At 40.6% G+C, this 22,151-nt stretch overlaps 1 protein-coding gene across 2 annotated transcripts in view; it reads right to left on the reverse strand.

Moving 5' to 3' along the window:
* Positions 1 to 22,151, reverse strand: part of LOC124178477 — a 67,895-nt gene that overhangs the window by 41,633 nt on the left and 4,111 nt on the right. Inside the window, exon 3 of one of the 2 annotated variants that reach the window (XM_046561854.1) lies at positions 12,107 to 12,804. In XM_046561854.1, coding sequence (XP_046417810.1) covers positions 12,107 to 12,256 — 150 coding nt within the window. In that variant the 5' untranslated portion in view covers positions 12,257 to 12,804. Of the gene's footprint in view, positions 1 to 12,106; positions 12,805 to 22,151 lie in introns of those variants that run through there. The other variant, XM_046561855.1, reaches the window with a different exon arrangement.

Raw genomic sequence — 22,151 nt, forward strand, 5'->3', positions numbered from 1 at the left:
GACACATAGTGTATAACATATCTCTGGCAACTTTCCGAAAGAAATACAAACTTCGAATTTCACTGTACCACTGTCTAATATCTGTCCCAAGTTAATATGACAGACGATTGAAAAGCCTTTTTTTCTTTTACGTTATTGAAATCTCGTGTTGACAGTCGCGAAGACTGCAAGTCTCGGCTTTCCATTCATTCCAACAGTTAGATCAACAATGAGATTCGTGTTCAATCACGATTTCCGAAAGTCGATGAAAATCAATACAGACACATCTGCGAGTACACGCGGATACTTGTCATTTTGAAAAACTCGTACCACGTATGCTAATGTTGAAATTGAATATTCGTAACGAAAAAGTCAGAACCTCGTAAACTCACAAGAGGGTCGAAACGAAAGAGAAATATGAATAAACGGTTTTATACCAGCAGCTGAAGCGGACTGAGTAGATGAATTTAATTACAACAATTATCTTCTTGACACGGAAGAGAATAGAATAAAAACAAATGGAAAAAATTAAACAAGCATGATTTATAGCAACTGACCCGAAGAAAACCAATCCTGGAATTTCACGCAATTCTCGCTATTTGCAAAAGTAGGAAAGTTGAACAAAAAAAATTTTTCATACCCAATTATTATGGGATTAATTAATTTGCCAAAATTTGCTAATATTTGCAAAACAGCTTGTTAAATACAAACAGAACAACCAGTTCAATGAATTCTCGAATGAATTCAAATTAATTTATCTTGCACCATCGACGTATTTTCGGACAAAAGAATTTTCGTTTTTGCAAATAACTCACGAATGGCTCGATCGATTCTTGCTCGTGCAAAATGCAACCAGTCCAATTGCAAGGAGATCAAAATGATCAAAAAATTGATCTGCGCATCACAAATCGTGGAGATCTAATGAGAACTCGTCTTTTCGTTTTTCGGATTATTTACATAATTAACAACTTCACCTTTTCTTGGTAAGCAGAAAACTGGGACGTCAAATAAAGAAAAAAGAAAGTCACGTACATTATTTTGCTATTGTGTTAAATGCCGACAGTATCTCGTTCGTCCAATTTTAGATGGGTTAAGTTAGCAACTTTGTCCGTAAATGAATACCGCTACTCCGCACGCCCGAGTGGCTGCCATAAATGTTCGATAATTTTCACATATATTTAAACAAAATGTAAGTTTGTTATTTACAACCAGCTTTAATTTTTTTTTGTTTAATTAAGTGTAGAGCTCGTTAAAAATTCTTTTATATCGAGGTTCTCTTACATCAAATTTATTATTTCATTTCTTTCAACATACTCAACTCGACTAAGTTCTACGTTTGCTTTCTGCGTTTATTTTTTATTTTTTTTTTTTTTGTTTTTTTTCACCAGACTGTTGAACGCTATTCTCCTTTGGCTATCGACACGTACCAAAGTTACCGAAACGAATTCCTACCAAGGTTCTTTTCCGACGAAACTGTCCCTAAATCTCTCGTACGTCGGATGAAAATGTTTTTTCTCATCCGGACTGCTCCGACCTGTTCGAATGACCCGAAACCCTTGACTTCTGAAGCATCGCTCCGATTTAGGTCAAGGATTATGGTCCTTGGGTACGAAGGTAAGAGGAAACGCAATTTCATCCTCAGGCTAACCTACGCTAATTGAATATCGCAGGTTTCAAGCGTATTTTCAAAATACCATTTTTACCCAGTTTATTCGAATTCCAGTATAAAAAAACACGCTGAACTTTTATACTTTCAACCTCTGTTCGAAACACAATTTTGCACCTCTGACGGTTCATTCTTCCGTTTAAAATTAACGTTGAAACAATTTTATTCAATGGCTTCAACGTTATCTCTCTCGCAAAGTATTCAGGGTATTTAATAAAATCACTCGAGGCTCAACTCAATCACTCCCACATCCTTTCACTCCGTACATCCTGCACGAATGTATGAAAGGTGGGTGTCTGTACAATAGAAAGATGAAAATATTACAAGTGGCTTGAAGTGCAGTACGTCGCTGGAGCTCTCAGCTCCATTGTTTAAATGGCACGTGATGCAGAAATTCACCTCTCATTTTGGCATTCAACGTTGAGTTGAAAACAAGAGATAAAAAAATTAAATTAAATAACGCTCTACCTGCATCGCGAAATAATAGTCAAGTCTAATACACGGCGACGTTGCACCTACCATTTGGCAGGCTCACGAGCGAGATTTTTGGGGTCCGAAAGGGTTGAATATATAAACACATTTATTATACACTGCAGCATCGCCGTAGTTAATATTTACTCAAAAGTGTAGGAGCATTACATGTAAATATATGTGTGTATATATATATATTGGTACGTACATATTTCCGAGGGTGCGTCGTCGCATTTCACGACGGTAATTCGCGGGTCCCTAGATTTGCGAAACTCTAAATTCACCAGGAAAGCCTGGCGTTTGGGGTATAATTACTGTAATTAGTAAACACATGGGGCGTGAATATTTTTCCGGCGTTTTGCCAAGTTGAAATAGTCATATATATATTCGTTCTGTACGGGTCAATAAACTTGGATTTATTATTATTTTTTCTCTCTTTATAGCCACTTTGTATAACTGACGCGACGGTAAAATTACCGTGCACAGAAACATAGGCTGAAAATCTTGCGGTTAATAATGCTGCACCAGTCGAATAATAAAGAAGCCCTGCACATATATGGACAATTCCATGCGAACCCGATCAACGCCTGACCCTCACAATTTCTGATTTTGTTTAGAATTTCTTCTGTAAAATCTTGAAATGTTTGAAATATAAAATACAGTTTCTGCGAATTTTTCAAGAATATCAAAATAGGTCCGTTTCAAAATCACTAAATATTTGTAAATAGTTGAGCAGTTGCACTAAAAATCGGTAAAAATTCAAGGTACTGCTTCAAAATTGGATCAATGACGGAAAATTTTTTAAACAAAATCAAAAATGGTGAGGTCAGACGTTGGTTGGGTTCGCATGGAATCCCCATATATACCTAGAGTAATTCTTGCAGCAGCTTTTCATAGGCAAATTTAAATCTGTTGCAAAAGTTTTTCCCCAAGACTCTAAATAAAATGTGAGGTGAATTTTTTTTCCCCCTTTTCTTTTCGCGCAGACATACAATAGCAGTTTGCATGAAATCCGAGCGTGAATGAATAATGGCATTCCGGCGGACACAATGGCGAACGTATTCTTACTTTCGCACTCGAAAGTGTAAGATAATTCAGACGGGTGCAAATCGATCCACTGCTGCACTATCTGACAAAAATTCGAGGTGAAATAATTCCGGATCACTGCTTGTATTTTTATGAAAAGAAAATTTATGCCAAGAGAGCAAGAGCAACGCGAACTCTTCGTAATTTTTGGCCCCATTTCCGTTTCACCTGTACTGTAATAACAGCATGAACCTCTACGTATTTCCCGAGCTTTATTACGCCAGGAGTCAAATAGCATTGTGTAGTTGCGGTGCGAGGCTTTTTAATGGCTTACAAAGACCTATAAAACCGTTGTAGGTAGGCGGGTAGGTAGGTAACAAACACAGCAAACCTCTTCTACTCAAAAGTTTAAAAGCATTTCTCGCAATTAATCTGTTTGTTTATTCAATTCTTTCCTACGTTTCTTCAATATTTTCCCATTTACTTGCCGGTTTTTCCTCCACTTTCATTTCTTCTTTTTTTTATATATACATATATGTATGTAAATTGCGAATCGCCTCAGCGAGCACAAAAATTTCCTTGACAGGTGTAACAAGCGAAAGAAGATATGCTTACATCTACGACCCTTGAAACTTGGAACGTCTTATTATTTCCTGAAATAATCCCGGATTGTATGTCTTTTACACGTGTAACGTGTATAAAGTATACAGTTTCTTATCTCCCTTTGAGAGGCGAATATCCCGCAAATTAAGTTACGGCGGCTTTGTGTTACTTTTCATCACAGGAACAGTACCTATACTGAATTCCAATGTGCAGGAAATTTGCGAAGCGCGTGGCATCGTGTACTCCGTTGTTTTTCCAGTGCTTGGAAAACACCGTCTTCGCAACAGAATCGTTTATCGTATAGCACGATTCCGTGAGTTGAACGAGAAAAAAAACATGTCTGCATAACGCGTATGTATCTGACATTCGATGAGATGATTCGTGAAATCTTCACCAAGGTGAGCTATAGAAAGAAACGCAATTCCCTTATTGTACGATTTTACCGAGGTTTTTTTTTTTTTTTTTTTTATTCTTCTTCTCTTTTTATCGAAAAGCAACGATGCGCCGGAAAAAAAATTGTTTCGAGAGAGGAAAGAGCCAGAAATTTTTGCGGATGTAGAAAAACTTTCAACCAAAACAACAGAAATGTGAAAAAAACTCAACAGAGACTGTTTCCACAATTGGTACTAATTATCATTTCTTCTTCGTTTATGTTATATTTACGTATACCTAACGCGTTTGGTCATGTTGGAGAGAAACGGAAAATCCAATCCCACATCCGGTGTGTTAATTTTGAACCCAGAGCCCTGCGCGACCGATTTCCGAAACAAGCAGAAACTTGGCTGACAAATTTAGCCCAATAATTGCTTGGCGATATCGCAAACCACAAACAATCAGATACCGCGGTTTAACGCTGGGATTGTCGCATGGGTCTCCATCGATGCGGGTTTGCGAAGTGGTCTAAAGCTAGTTACAGTACAAGCTCGGGAAGTAGTCGCTTTTATACAGGATTACAGAGCATCGACGAGCCTTATATCGAGTACGACGATAACTTACTTGAATAAAATGTCGTTGAATATTTTATGCGTTCGAAGAGATTTTATCCAACTGTATGTATTTGTGTATTCTCACAACTTGTATGCATATATTATTGGAGGAGTTGAATTGCTGGTAGGTACATGAGTCATTCCACGTCAAACCGCACACTCTCAAAACGGACGGATTTTCTTTTACCAAACTTTTACCAAAATTCTTGAGCATGATATTTCAGTTAGTTTAAGGTTTTTCTGTTATGTTTTATTTTCTACGGTTATATTTTTAGTCTTCTCCTCTTTCAAACTTTCGTTTTGCTAATGTTGCACTTGTTTCAGACAGGCAAATCTTAGTTTGTCAAACATTGCCATGGACATTAATAAATACTAATAATAATGATAATACTGTCTTTGTCTCGAGATAATTTCCCTAACTTTTTTTTTTCAATTTGAGGATCAGTTCTCTGCAAGTTACACGAGATCGAAAATATCAAAAAACCAACAATCAGTAACGCACGGTGATACTTAAACGCTCATTACTTCGAACCTGTTGGAAATCGAGCAAAGAACACGCTGGTATTTTTATCATGATGCTACGTTACGTAGATCATGGATAAAAAAAAAACTATTTGAACATTCATACCAATAAAAAAGCGGTTTCATCGCGAGGCAACTGAAAGTCATATACATGTCCCGAAGGGCAATTTCATTAGCTGCAACACGAGTCCTATCCAAACATGGTACGATAAATAAGTCCGGAGGTACGAGAATTTGAAGATCACTGAGCGCGACTGTTTTGCCGTTTTTTGTTTTTGAATCCTCAACCCCGCGTATCTCCGAAATTACCGACACTGACATTCGAATTAAATTAGCGAAATTCTCTCGGGGCAAAGACAACATTTGTGAAATAGTGAAATTTGGAAATATCGAAGTAAATTTTGCCCCAAAATTGTGCTGTTTGATGGGGAATTATTTATATATAACAGTTCAGATATTTGAAACGGTTTATTTAAGCTTCCACTTGCACGTGATTCCAGCTTCGTTAATCATGAAAACTTCTACAGGGATTCCGGAGAACTTTCGTCTAGTTTGGAAGCTCAAAGCCTACTGAAATATTTATGCACTCTCTTCGACGAAGTCATTGAGAATTTATGATTCCTAATAAAATAAAATCAGCGCTATACCTCCGGCTTAAAGTATTCCGCATACCGACGAAGTGTGGGAGACAAGAAGTGACAAATGTTGAAGCCATATATTCATCCGAAGGTTTCGCCCTTATTTTGTAAAGCACTGGGGTGTAGGTCGTGCTTTTTTTTCCCTACTTTTTCAACCTACTTTAAGTAAAGTTTTTTTCATGTTTTCCTGTACTTTATTTCTCCCCGAAGGAAAAGAAGCTTACGCGTGGATAAGCAAATGAGGTTGCGGTAACTTGGTTATATCGCGTGTGAATAAATTTCAAGTAAGTGAAATCGGTGCCAATGAGATACATCGATCAAACGTAATTCGCAAAGGCAGAGTTTGAAAAAGAAAATAAAAAAATAATAATAAAAAATAAAAATCCGTCATCACGACGTACAAAATTTGACTGATTAAGTATTGTCTTTAGATTGGCTCACCGTAATATACGTGCAAAATCGAAGAACTCGGGGCTCGGCAGGCATCTTGGTGTTAAAACTCGTAACTGATTTCGAGTTTGGGCGAAATTGCTTTTGTACGTGGGATCACTTGAAAAGCTCTTTATTTATTTACCGTTTGCTCTTCGCCACGGTAAAGCGATCTCGGCAGCTCGAATTACAAGGGTAGTTAACGCTCATCGACAAATAGATAAAACGGGAATTCCGCGATATTTTTGTCTCCCCGTACCTTGCTAATTCGGACAGCCAATATCCTCACGTTACGCAAGAATCCGCATCGTAGCCGTCTTTGCAAGTTTTGTTTACTCTGGTTACACGCTACTTAGGTAAGAGCTTTTCCTGGCCCGTCATCTGCCTCGCATTTGGTATATTTGCCTTATACAGCGGTCCTGTGTGAGATTAATCGACGATGCGTGTGTTCCATGTAACACTTTCTTCAATATCTTTTCAACATTTTTCGTCTTTAATGAATTATAGCACGACTTTTGGAGATTAGAAACGATCGAAAGTTCGTATGTGACGCCAAGTTCAACTTCGCAGCTTATTTCTTGAAAACTACTTCTTCCAAACTGTAGGAATCCATCCCGTCGCAGCCGGTCGCGCGTCTGAAACGTTACAGTAATTTCTTTATTTTGTTTTTCGTTGTCAAATTCACGTCATACGCGGTTATATGACGATCCCAAACTGATTCAAGTGAAATTGACGAGGCAGTAATGTTTATGTTTGGAAAACATGGGACCAATAATAATATCAAATTTCACTCTTGAGGAGAAAATTTCACCTGAATGTAACAATTTCCATAGGAAGGAAGTTCCCGCCCTCGTCGGAAAATGGAAAATAAGGCGAAAGACGTTCCTGCAAAGTCTTATGGAAAGAGAAAATAACTTCGAGCGCAATTCGAACAATCCAACCGAGCAATTCGACGGTCGCGGCCATCGCCAATAATTACGGATTTATCGATCCTCCTCACTTTGCGATAAGCTGCTAAACAAGATCACCGCGATAACGGCGTTATACTCACGAGGAGAGTATCAGACTTCCGGTTCACGGATTCAGCTGGAACATCTGCGGGTGTTTCTTTGCCCAAAAAATAGGAAGCTTCTGTTGTGTAGTTTCATCCATTCAACCATTCTTCACTCTTAATTTCGGACCAAACAAACACTCCACGAGATTCCAGCAAAATCTGTGGTCCAGAGGTCTGCTACTCTTCTTGTCTGCAATTATAGACTGTTTCTGATGCGAGGATCAGATCTTGTCCACGTAATAATGTAACTTGTGTATCATGTAGATTTAGAAATTTGTAATTTCAAGTACAGACTAATTACAGACCACGCAAATTGTTCGACGGTAGTCCACACCGGCCGATTACGGCCAATTTCGGCACCGGGATTATTTGCAGTAAGAAATATCGCATGAAATACCGGCAAATAAAAAATGTCTCTACTCTCCATTTTCGACCTTTCGCGTCACAGGATAGCCCAGAGAAACGTTATATAAGAAGCCACTCGGAGCATATAGATCGAATATCCAGGTCCGGTGAAAGGACGTCCTCATCCGGCGCGTATACTTCTACACATAAGGAACGAAACGTCCTTTTTTGGGGCGGGTAGAAATCTGAAGATAAAGGGGAGAAGATCGGGAAGACGGAAAAGGAGGGAAACTAGGAGGCGAGGGGGATTATTGAGAATTCTCTTCCGCGTACGTACCGCTGTAACATTACCGAATGAATTTGAAATTTAAGCTGCGCAAAAGAAGGCGACCGAGCTGCGTGAGGGCCGGAGGTGAACGCGACCATGAGGCATCGAGGCGACGAGGCGTCGAGGACTCTGGCTGGAAGGGCGCGTGCGGGAGGAAGGAAGACGGAGATGGAAAAGGGATGACGGAGGTCGGAGGACGAGCGACGGGATAGCTCCGCGTAGCCGACGACGTGGTCGTAGCACACATACCAAGACCGGCGGCATCGCCGTCATCTAGAGGGACAGTGGTAGGTATAGAGAGTCGAGTCGAGTCGAGTCGAGAGAGAAATACGTCGGGTGGGGATATTGATCTTCCCTGGGAGTTGCCATGTGGTGAAACGCTGGAAGCGCGGACTCTCTCTAGTATTCTTTTCTTCGAGGAGAGAAGAGACTTTGTCTTTTATACGGTTGCGCAATGTTCGCTTATATTCACGATGTATGTGTAGTGTCTGCGTGTACCTCGGTACCTTACACATTACGGGCAGGCTCGCAGATTACTTGTCAAACGGTCCGGGGACCAAATTTCTATTTTTCTGCAATTTTCACATCTCGCAGTTACACGTAATAAAATTCAAAAATTCTGTTACGTTCAGAGCTTCCAGCTCTTATCGTTCGGTTTTTTGACTTTGAACAGATTGGTTTTCATATTCGAATTTTTATCGTATCCTTATCGCGTGGTGGTAAAAGAATACGATCCAATAATACAATTCGATGTAGAATATATGGTCTGATTTTTCCAGCCGTGTAATCGTTTTAGGATAAATTCTCAGGAACCGTAAAAAATACGTTTGTACAAAAGGAAGCTTATCTTTCGATGTTCTCTAATTTTTTAACAATCGTCCGAAGACTCGCAATTTTTTGCGCGAAAGTATAACTTTCTTAGAAGGTACTGGAAATGGAATCATATGGTGCGAGCTAGGATTGATTTCGTTAAGTTACATGTTTGATTTGTCTCAGCTAAATATTTTCACTTAATTTACATTTCCGCCGAAATGTAGTTCAAATCAATGTAAATAAAATAAAAATATTTCGCTGAGAGATCTAGCCAATCAGGGATTTTACGGTTGGAAATATCAGACTATAAAAAAAAAAAACATCTCGGATCATTGGTTTTTACTCCTGTAAGGATACGATGAAAATTCGAATACGAAAATTAATTTTTTCACAGTTGAATACTGACGCCTAAACCGTAAAAACCAGAGGTCTGAAACTTGCAAGATTTTTGCATCTTGGCACATACCACAAGACGTCAAAATTGCACAAAAAATTTACAGATAATTGATCGATCCGCGCATAGACAGACCGAAAGTTTTCTGTAAAACTCTTAACTCATCCAAAGAGACATTAAAAATACCTAGCGGCACAAAGCATAACTTTGGTCGCCTATCTACCGGCGTTGAGCGTCAAGTTTCACGGAAAACTCCCGGTTTCCCACATCTAGATTTCACCCCGAGCCACGTATAATGCGTACCAACTAACTAAATGACGCCTCAAAGCACCGCCCACAAACACCGTGTGTCTTTCGTTTTCCCGTGCAATTTCCACTTAATTCCCACTCTCGTTCCATTAAACCCCACGCAGAGATTGCAATTAAACTTCGTTCATTGTAAATTTTCTCACTATATCGGCAGACGAGATCGCAGGGGCTGGCTGTATCTAAATTGAGGTTTGAGTCGTGACGGGCATTCGCAGGGCTGCTGATTCGATTCTCGAACGGAATGCCCTCGGTTACCCAGCTGTAGAATTAGGCCCGTTTACGCAGTAACCTTAACCGAACCAAAAACATTTATATTCGGTAATCAGCGCCCGGGAGCTGGCAGAGCTACTTCTCAGTAGCCGTTAATGCCCGACTAACGAAACGTCCTTGCCTTGTATGCTTAAGAAAGCATATTAATTAGCGTAATTCGGGATAAAAACCTGACGGATTTTAGCATGCATAATTAAATTTTTTATCCCTGATAATTTTATGCCTGATTATGTATGCGCTGCACAGCTGCACAAACAGCACGTTGTCGGCTTGCGATGAAGTGAAACTGGGACAGAAACTGCAAATGTACAATATAAATGACCAACCCAAATGAGAAGTGAGTTGAAAATTATTACACCTTAACCGTCCGATCGTTAAACTAGAACCGGTGCCCGCGGCACGTACCCGCGGTGATGGCGAGCTGAAGTCATCGGAGGGTATCAAATCCCTCGATTGTCCGGACGATGGTGAACAGTATGAGGGAAGGAATTGATATCTGTGTCAGGTACAGAGACTTGGCTGTAAACTAACACGGGTATAGGTATACGGTCGTAAGATTCTGCCATCGCGCAAAGCGTCAAAGAAGGATGACCGCGGATCGATTTTCAACTCTTTCACGCCTATAAGAGGTGGCAGAAACGGTCTCCAGGGATGCGGAGACGATCGGACAGGCTCTTTCTGATTAAGATTTTTATTAAGATTTTGATTAAGATTTTAGACGGTACAAGTATACGTAGTTGGCATATCCTTTAAATCCGCAAGAGAGAGAGAGAGAGAGAGAGAGAGAGAGAGAGAGAGAGAGAGAGAGAGAGAGAGAGAGAGAGAGAGAGAGAGAGAGAGAGAGAGAGAGACCTTCGGGAATTTTTCGAATAGAAACTGAAAAGATTTGTATCGTATTTTGAGGGAGAAACCGCGAAAGTCTTTCGAGGTGATCGAGGTGCGTGAGACGAGATAAAAATTAGTCCTGAATTGAAAACCGTGTTGAAGGAAGTGAGTGTGTGCAGTACGATTACATCTCGCGTTTTAATCAACGCCCCCTAAAATCTCTTCTCTTCGCTGGACATTCCCTTCGGTCGCGCCTGCGCTTACATATCATTTCTGTATAAGGTTTAACCGAGGGTTATGGACGTAATCCCGTTACGTTTAAAGATATTCATCTGTATTTCACCGGAATTCAATTCGCGAAACGGAGGAAGTAGGGAGGGAGAGGAGGGTGAAATATTATTCACAGCAGCTCGAGGAGACACCCTGCAGCCTCGTCCGTAAAGTATACGTACACCTTCTACCCCGAGTCACAAGTAATGGGTGTTTATCGCGGAATCGAACGAGGTAGGGTGATGTACGCTTATATTGACGAGAAAACCGGAAGAGGGTACAAAGCGTGCGAACTAACTGGTTTCCCTGCGGATCGTTGAGGGGACAAGTGTCGTCTCGTGCGATGCCACGTGTCTCGGAGAGCCTCTGATTCGGAGGGTTTGACTAATGGCACTCGACGAATACGAGCAAGTCGGCACGGGGAATTATGGAGGGGAATTGGCTTTTGAACTTCGTATAAATTTCCCGTTTGACCACGTTCTGCGCACCCCGTGACCGGTGATTGAAGAAATTTGCCGAGTCGAAGCTTCGCAGGTGTAAAACTCTTTGCGGCACGAGCGATGAGGCACAAAGAGACGGCTTCTCGACGGTGCTCGAAGAGAGTGGAGGAATTACAGTGAGTCACTGATCGTTAAACTTCTCATCGAGACCGAGACTCGGGGGAATTACCTGCCCGCAACCCTTCCCGGTAATCCAGCATGGCGTCATTTCGAACCCCGGTTTACATAATTATAACGTGAAAAGCGGTAGGTGGTGTTGCAAATTGCAATCCATTCGAGTCCACGCGGGCCGGTCTGTGAATGATGGCCGGAACAAAAGCGAGGACCGGGGGAACAGGGTCGTAGGAATGGGGAACGGAATTGGACCGTGACTGTACCATTTCTGGCCATAACCTCTAAATTACAAGCGGTCAATATGGCCGCAACTGGTACAGTAAAATGCATAAATGTATTAACCTTTCGGCCGACTTGTTTTCGGTCCGAAACAAAATGCAACTTCGGTTCCGTACGATTCACGCGACAATGCATCAATGGTTTTCACCACCTAATTTGCTCCGCCAGTCACTGTCGCATAATTCGTACAGAATCGAACTCGCATTTTTTTCGGACCGAGAGCAAGTTAGCCGGAAGGTTCGGGCATTTTCGGATTTTACTGTACGTGATCAGGGGGGCACATACCTTGAAATTCAGGCCCGCTGCGGGGTCGGACGGAGTGCGAGGGCCCCCGGCCTGGCTGGTGGCGCCGTAGCTCAGCTGGTGCTGATAACTGCACAGAATCTTCTTGTGAGCACTGGCCTGAGCTCGATACGCCGATACCGACAGTTTCATGTCTCCTCCCGTCTGGCTTTGGTGGGCTGGGATCGCCCGTTGTGCGTTACGTGGGACATTTTCTCCGGGGGTTCCCAGCTCCTCGGTGATCTCGAGACCTCGGCGAGAGCAGCGGTTGGTTTTGGTCTCTTCGAGGCCGCGAGGTGCCGTCTGTGTAATGATGGGATCGGGAAACTCCCTCGGTCCGCTCGAATTCTTCCCCTTAATAGGATCCTTCGATGCGGAAAACTAAAGAGATCCTTTTTACGTGCGATAGTTGTTAGCAAGAAGCGGCGTTTCCGCTCGAGTTGAGGGTGGTATCAGGGCTTGCATGCGATCCGAACCGGCTAAGCCAATACTCTGTCATTTCCCGCACTATAATGGCCGCTTCCCAGGAGATTTCAAAACTCCATCCACGGCGTAAGCCTTCAGAAACGGTGAGATAAGTCGGCAAACTTTTCCCCGGAAATCCCCGAAGTGCGGACCGTCCGGCGGTATAACACGGCTCCTTAAAAACCACTTACGTTACCGAACTGGATTCCCTCGTGGGCAAGGCGACAAGGGTCTGCCTGTGTAACGCGAATGGATATTAGCATTTAGCTATATATTTATTAGCGGATTCCACGTGCGTTTAGTTAGTTTATAATATACGTGATCTGTTAATCGAGTCTCTCGTTTCGTTTCGCGAAATGACAAACGATAATTATACCTCAGATTCACGCGTAATCAACGAAAAACGAAAAATAACGGGGTAAATTATCGTAAAAATAATCACATCGCACCAACAGCTCGCAATTTCTACCACTAATTCCAACGACAGTTTGGATTTATTCCGAAGACGGATAGTTTCTTTCTTGTCATGATGACGGTGAAAAGAATCCAGCAAAGGAACTTGGTCGAATGGTTAGTACACCGCTAAGCGTTCACAGCATAAGTGGATTATGGCCTCCAACGGCATAGCTTAGGTTCTAACATTCAGTAAGCCTTAGGTCTGTGCCCAGCCAGTACGTTACGAATATATATATGTACGCACACCTATATAACGCCCTATACTCGTACGTCTCTTATAACTGGATTAAATATTATAATAAATTCTATAAGAAACCTATGTTTGCATTTCTCGACCAAATGATTTTTAATACGATTCGACTAGCGGGGTTTCCGCAAAACGATTCGACTACGTCAGATACACGGCACCCTCGGGTTACAGCTCACTGCAGCGGAGGATCGGAAGATATCATAGTAGGTGGAACAGAAAGATAGAAGGGGGAAAAAAATCGAATTTCACAGACCGCTATATCCGGTCCGCTTGCCTCCTCCTAATCTCATCGTCTAACCCACCTCTGCTTCGACAGCTTCGAGCTATTTTTTATTACTTCAAAATTTTATTCACCGACCTTAAAGGCTACCGCTATTTACAGCCGCAGGGCTGGGCTGCGGACGCGAAGTGACGCGCCAGGGAAATCGCTAACGATAAGTAGGTTTAATCTTTCAGAGCGTTATTATTTCAGAGCACTACAGATTTTAATCAGACCGGTGAAAACTGACGGAAGGATTCCGAATACCAGAGTGAAAACTTTGTACCACTTTTCAAATCCTCTTCACTTTCCTCAATATTATATGCCTTGTTCATACAACATTAATACACCAATATCGGGTTGTTACGCGTTTAGGAGGGTCAGCCATCGCTCGTATATTTTTTCGAAAAATGTGTAACAACTTTCGAACGAATTCCACCTCGTCGTCAGAATTTCATCGGTAAACCGTCACTCACTCGCGTTCGTCACCAGCCTCGAACATCGCACAATAATCAATCGTCCTAACGTTGCTCCGATAATATTCTTCTCGTTTTTCACCAAGACGTTAACCGAACCGCGCTTACACTTTCCTCAGCAATCGTTGTCACCCGAAGTGTCTTTGCTCCGGCCGATTTTCGGAACAGTTCATACCTAACGTTCTATTCTTCTCGTTTGCTATTTTGCAGTTGTGATTATTATTATTATTGTTATATCGTTGACGGGTTTTTCATATTTATTAACTATCTCTCCGTAAAATTTGATTCTACACAAGGACGGAGAGGGTGAAAATCACGTGCGACGACAGTTTTGGGGATGCGTAACGGTATGAAAAAAGAGAAAATAAAAATGAAAAAGACAACGACAACAACGACAACAAGGGTCTTAGGCGTTCCCGCGAAAGTGGAAAAAAGCTCTGTCGCGATATCGCCGCGATAAACACCGAGATAATCGTATTATAAGGGCTGTTTCTCCGCGCACGTGTTACAATGCCACCAAAGTCACTGGCCCCTCGGCTGCGGGGCGAGGGTTGGCGAGGTTCACGCCGCGCTCTTCGTACTCTGGTAGCAGGACCCCCACTACCACACCCAGCATTAAAAACCGAAATCCTCCCCTCGAAACGCGCAGGCTCCTGCCTCCCAGCCACTGGGGAAACACCCCCGCCGCCTCGGCCTCTCCCACACACACACACACACGCCTAACGTTTCCGATACACCCCCGCACCATCGCATACATATGAGTGTGTGTGTGTGTGTGCGCGCATACATATACATATACACATGTCCGTATGCATGTGATTTATATAAACCCGTGTTATATGCATCTTATACGATGCATGGACGAGTATGTTATGTATGAGGTGTACGAACCATTGCATTAGACTGCACGCATTGCAATCGTGATATATGCATAGGTACACACACGTGCACAAGTTTGTTTATCGTACCTACATCCGTATTATGCAGGTCGCAAGCCTCGGAGGAAATTCAGTCTTAGGATATTAAATGGGAATAAGACGTCGACGTGACATCTTTCGAAATCAGTGAACTATTGAATTCGGATGCGGGGCAAAGGTATTGGGAGGGGAGGGGCGGGGGAGGGGGGGGGGGGGTATTTTTATCAATGGCGAAAACGTACAGAGATAGAAAAGTTGAACGTGAGTGAACTCGCAGCGTATAATACGAGATATACCTACGTTGTAGCATGGCAACTAATAATGATGGTCCGATTCTTTGGGAGGTGTTGTTTCTTATCAAAGTTAACGCTGTTATTACATGTTTCACCTTGCGAACACAAAAGCCGCACCTATTACCCCGTGTTATTATCTATTCTATCCTGAATCCTGCTCTCAGGGATCATTGATTCGCTCGTCAGGCTAATTAATCCAGTCACATATCCATGAAGCGTTATACGTATTGTATGTGAGAACAAGATTGTAAGAAATTTTTATATCAGTGTACATTGGACTGTAACGAAAGAATCGACTATTTTTTTTTTCAAAATCATGTCGAAGATATTGATACACATGATGAAAAAAAGATGCTGTCCAAGTTTCAAATCTTAATATAAATATTTAGACGTACCTCATGCCGATTTTCCATTTCCCAGTTAAATAACATGGGGAATTTTTTTTCTTTTTTTAGCTTTGAAATCTTATAACTTATCAACGCATTCGCGTATTGATAAAACCAGAACGTATTTTTGTAGGGAATTGTATGGTCTACAACAAATGGTTCTTGACATTTTATGATAAATCTACTCTTTCAAAAGTTATTTAAGGTCAAAGGTCAAAAAATTTTGAAAAAAAACCGTCGATTTTTTTATGCAGCCTAGTGTACATAATTAATAAAACCCTGCTTTACTCGTGAAAAAAAAACCCGACGGAATTGCTTTTTTTTAATCTACATATGGTAAAGGCAGGTCTTATTAAAATATTAAACATAGTAGCCCCATGTCATAAATATGTACAGATTAACTTGTCTGCGTTACGTTAGGATTCTCGTCTCTTTTAACAGCACTGAGAAAAATTTTATTTGTTATATGTAGTAAAACCTATATTGTTGCTATTGCATGAAAATGTGTCACAAGTAATCGTTTAGTGTAATTATAGTTGGCAATACACTTTCCGGTTATCACGTCGTTAAATTTGTTTGTTTGGGTTTACTAAATTTTCTCAGTCAAGTAAGGTGACATGAATTTAATGTGAAATGAACATCAAATCATCGCAATAATTACGAAAAAAAAAAATACCACAAGTGACCTTTTTTTTTAAGATTTCAAAAATCTTAAAAAATTACAGCGTTACTTTTTACGTATTTCGAACCGATTTGGGGGGCGGAAGGGGTAAAATTAATTTTGACTCCAAATAACGACCACACTAGTGACCATATATGTAGATTAATATTCACAGACTAAACTTTCTGGTTTAAATTACAAAACTCATTTTCATCTTATACTCAGAACTCTTTTTTGTTTATGGTAGAAACTGAGAATAGTTGAGAACTGTGCAGTAACGAAAACTGTAAAAAGTTTCTCCCGGCGAGGAGTTTCTGAAGTCTAGAGGAGGCTAATCGGCTGAAATTTTTCAACGATCATCCGAAAAGCAATGGAAATACGATTTAGATTAGATTATATCGTAAGTAATGTTACAATGGATTGAGGTACAGGAGCGACCGCGTTCTGATTTGTAGGATAAAGTAATTGCGAGATACGTGGAATTCATCGATTACTTCCAACATAACGCGGTTGCCATGAGATTTGAATAACCTCTCGGCAACCCCTAGACGCTCTTTGCTAGTCTGTTCAATTTAAGGTAATGCATATAAATGTAGAGTACGTTATATACACGCATATACGAACGCCCGAGTATGAAACGGCAGAAAGATGAAACGAGAATTTTCAACGGTAACAGGAAAAACGTCCTCGAGTGTAGCCTTCATATTTCGAGTGTCGCGTTTCCCTGCTTAGAAATCGTTAATTAAAACCTCACGTCATCGAAGTACTTGGGCACTACGTACAAAATTACGAGTATCTACTCGGGTCGAAGTTCAGCTGGTGTAACCTTATCGATCTGAACACGTATAATTTATACGATACAAAATTCGATTTTCCGATGTAATTATATTTTCTTTACACAGAAACTCGAAAGCGACATCATCCGTAAACGAAACGAAATATTTTTGGCATAATGTGCGAGCACAGTTCCTCGATATCATTCCGTGAAATTGATTCTCCCCCGAGGGTAAATTAAGTGCAAGTACAAATCAGTTTCCCTAATTGGACAGGTTCCAGTTTCCACAGAGGCTGCGCTGACCGGTGGCGTGATAAGCTTTGAAACAGTACCGTATTTTCAAGATAGTAGAGATATAATTGTTACCTGCGTATCGAATTTGATTAAATAATGGAAGCAATTAATTGTGGTAATAATTTTGCTCGACGTTTTAGGTAATAATAATTTCCCCTAAACATCCGCACCTGGGCTGATGATTATTTATCTATACGGTTGAATCGAGACTGAAGAATATAAATTCTGGGTGACATCGTCCGTATGAGATACCGGATGCTTCGGATTATCGAGACTACCCGCTAACACTTTTTACGTTCATGTGTAGACGCAGCAAGCGATGATGACATGATTAGCGTTGTTATAAATCAGGCTTACGACGAGCCTTCCGTGTCTGTTATGCTTCATTTCAATTTTTTTTTTTCTATTAATCGTTATCTCTTCCGACCCTTGCAAATAAATCATAACTCCTGATCATTCATATGCCCTTTAGCCTACTGATATTGGCAAGCAAATAAAACCTTCGCGCACAGCTATGTTCTAAGTACGAATTTATTCGCCACCATAAATGCTGGTTGTCCTCGAGAACCAGAATTTGATATCCAAATTGCCATGGCATAGCATTGTATCTTTTCAATCGCGGAAAATATAAAATCGGTACAACGCACTTTGTTCAACGTTTAAAACCACGGTCATAGAATTTTGATTAAAAAATCCAACAAACCTGGTGTATACGCAACGAGAATAACTAATGCCGTTGTTGTATGACCAGTAAAATAGGTGGTATAATTAGCACGAATGTAAATTTTTTTCTACCCCTGTATAAGATTTGATCAAACCCGGTTATTGTCAAACGAAACGGTAATTTTCGTATTTAGAGCGTAAAACACGGTTTTACGACCCGAGTGCTCGGCGTGATCGCACTAGGGTGTAAATCGTTACGCTCGTGATACGAACAATATTTTTTGCCCTACGAGCCATAAAATTGGAGAACATTGTACAAAAATTGCAACAAAAGACGAGGCTGCGGTAATTAACGTTAACGTCACGAAACGCGAGGAAGAAATTCATTATTTTGGAATTTTAGAATGACATTCAAGAAATTGGTTTTTGAAAAATATCGGTATGTTTGACACGGTATGATTTACTTGATTTCAGACAATTCTAATGGCGCAACGTAAAGATTTTTTCTGAACATGCATTGTTACAGTAACGTGACTAACTTCAATCCCATAAAAAAAAGGAGGAAGAAAAAGGTCCCGTACGTGGGCGCGGAAGGAGTTCAGGGACGAAGCCTCGGTGAAGGTGCGTGGGCGGAGCTTCACCTAAAGAACAATGATACTTTATTGGTGAAAAATATATTTATTCATATCTATTAAAAGTAATGATAATATAAATTTTTGTTTCACCACCGATGGTTTTTTGATTAAACAAAGAAATTATCCGCATTCGACCGTATGATTTACAAATGAAAAATTCAATTCAGTAAACCTTTACCAATCAATTGATGATTTTTGAATTTTCAAACTGAAAATGAAAATGAAAATGATTAACTATGCCTCCTGAAGCTTGGCCTGTAGTTTCTCCCGAATTTAATTTGTCCTTTTTCGTGCGTTTTCATTTTCACCATGCCGTTGTGTAAAACGCTATTTTAGACCCGCAAAACGGACCGTAAAATCCCATTTTACGCCTTGGTGGGATAAGAAATTAATCTTTCGTTACCGTCACTGATGAACAGTGTAAATATCGCTTTGATATTCTTGCACAAACTTACAATAATTTACGATGACGGAGAATCTAGAGTCATTAATAATTTTGTTGAATAGTGCCGACTAGGTTCTTTCCCCCGATGTATAATAAGAACGCCGCCGTATAGCCGAAGTAGTGTATAATTTCTTTGATTATGCCGAAAAGGCTGCAATTTTCCTACTCCCTCGTTCTTGTACCATAACTCTGAATGATTGATTGTTTCACGCAGCTCGACGATACAACTATCGGAAAAGAGTATATAAGGTATGGAAGGGTAATTTGAACTTCCGTACTAATTTTTACGAGAGTAAGACACCGAGTCTCGTAAAAATAAGCATGCAGCCTGTTCGATAATCAGATGAGGTTTACGTTTGTAAACACGTGCCAAACTGAGGGATAACTTTCCTTTTATACCCGCTTCGTGCCTATACTTGCGCTAGCTATAAACTCTTTGCAAACTTTGTTTAGATTTGAAAATTTTATCTTACAAAGCTGAATTTGCTGATGAGGAGACGCTACATGAAATCGATAACGGAAACGAGACACTGGGTCATTTGCGTTCAAAGTGTTTTTCTTTGTACACTAGCGTGCTTTATAAAAGCTTAAAAAATTTTGAAATATATGTTAAAGTCTCTCCCGCAAGATCGGATTTTATTGAAATTTGAAACTTCCGTCTTTTCCAGTGAGTTACCACAGCGGAAAATAATTACTTTAACATAAATTACTGCAATGTCCCACTATATACGATTCAATTTCATGTTACATCTGAACACAGGATTTAGGGATATAATTTAATTATGTTCAAATCACCGAGCGAATTTTAAACGCGAAGTTCAACTTGTCTATTCGATTAACAACGGAATGTCGTGTATATTCACGTTTGATTTTAAGTTCTTACGTAAATCTTCGTTTTTATTATTATTATTATTGTTATTATTATTGTTATTATTATACTATTTGTTGGAATCACAAGCTTGACATTAATGAGATAGATTAATTATACCTCAGATTATCAATTAGCCCGACGAAGAGTATGGATTTTTTTTATAACGAACCCTGGACCCCATATTGCGATACGTATACCTACCTACCTACCTATTCAACGAAAGGGTTATGTATGTGTACGTATGTACATAGTTACATTGTTCAAGCAACCTACTTCGATATTGATAGATGCTCGCCTATCTCGATATCTGCGCTCTTCAATTTTTTATGCAAAAAAATCAGACCATCGAGGTAATTACAAACGGGATAAGGACACGAGGTGGTCGTAAATATGAGATGAAATTAAATGGCGATCCTGGGAGAAAAGCTTCGCGGGGAAAACCAGGAACTCTGTATAATGGTAGAAGCTGGCCTTCTGCGATTGTATGGGTTTTGTTGTCGCTGTCAAGCCTCGACAGATAGGGGATTTGCCAAATCTGGAGGATCTCATCAGCGGTTCTGCCCGGCGGTCGATGTCGACGTGTTCTTCAGCAGACGCGTTTACAAGCTTCAACTGGTCCTTTCAACACTCCTTTTATTCAGGAGCCTGAGATTATGCCAAAGGGATTAATGCATCGTCATCTTCTTTTAATATCGCGACTGTTTCTTGTACGTACCGGGTATATACCTATACCTATACCGGCGTATATATACCTACGTAATTTATGCCGCACAGGAAGCAAACTTTCCGCATTTACGTCTGGGAAGATATCGGATCCGTCGAACGGTATAGATACGGAAGGAAGTCTTGCGAGGAATCGATTTGCGAGCTGCAAATCGGAAGATAGAATCTGTGCAGTGTAGCTACGACTTGGTAGAAATACATGTATATTATACGTATAGATTTCCATCGTGCAAATACGATGGACCGGTAGATGCGGGCAGAGTGTAATGGAATTGATTCGAACCATGCGCGTGTTACCGAATCTATCAAATCAACCGCTTCGCCATTGGCATCCCTTTCCACTTTTTCATTTACTCAGCATGTCTTGGAAAATTTCAAACGCAGTGAAACTTTCGCCGAATTTATTTTATCGTACAGTGTGTACGTTTAGTGGGCTCCTTGTCGGTATGTATGGAGTTGTAATCCCCTAATTAATGAGCCTTGTTGTAGAAGGTCTACAGGGTGGAGATAGATCGTTGCGGAGATCAGTGAGAGTTTTGGATCGACGAAGAGATCTATTAGATGGAAGACGGAATATTAATTGCTTTATTGGCTCAGGGCGATAAAATATGAATTTGCAGAGTACTCGGTTTGTATAGTATAGAATAGCATATCGTGTAAGAATAAGTCAAACTCGGTCTTTTTGGATCGAGCGTAAATTTGCAACATGAGTCAGAGGTGAGTACGCATACGAGCCGAAGACGAATAATATGCGAGGCGAAAAGACCGTTCCCTCGTTGTTGCATACAATTCCTTACATGACAAGTATATGTTACGCATTTTTTAACGAAGCACTATATTGAAGTTAGGCTCACGTAATGTCAGATTTGTTCGCGACAGTGCATGCGCGCAGTAGAGAAAGTACCACTTTTAACTTCTAGAACTTAAAAAGTGATTAAAAGTGGTATTTTTTGTACTCCGCGCATGTGTATTTGCAGACTCACTCGTCCGTCATAGAAACTGGTACTTTGTCCACGGAAAACACGCATGGAAAAACGCTCGCGATTATTATGTTTTGGTATAACAGAGACGCTCATTTGTAATAAATTTTCCTTTCAGCTGAATCATATCTTCAGAAGACTTGTAAACTGTCTGAACGGAAAAAAGTTCAAAGTTCCGTTTCCTTTTTGGTTTACCTCAGCTAACTGATGTTCCGACAGCGCTGAATGAACTCGGTGCATTTTTCAGCTGCCTTTTCAGCACAGTATAAGAGTTAACGATCATGTAACCTACTATACGAATACTAGCTCTGTCAACTGTTCTCTCAAGTGTTTTCGTGACGCAAGATATCACATGATCGTTCCCCAAATCTCATGCAGCATTTATGGGAACATGGTTTAATTTGAATAATTATAAGGCATATACATATAGTTAGCGGTACTGGGGTTGAAATAGTATCGTTATGATTAAGTGATTATACCGCCCTGGACGGCTGTTACA

This window comes from Neodiprion fabricii, chromosome 3, assembly GCF_021155785.1.
Source record: "Neodiprion fabricii isolate iyNeoFabr1 chromosome 3, iyNeoFabr1.1, whole genome shotgun sequence".
Lineage (NCBI taxonomy): Eukaryota > Metazoa > Arthropoda > Insecta > Hymenoptera > Diprionidae > Neodiprion > Neodiprion fabricii.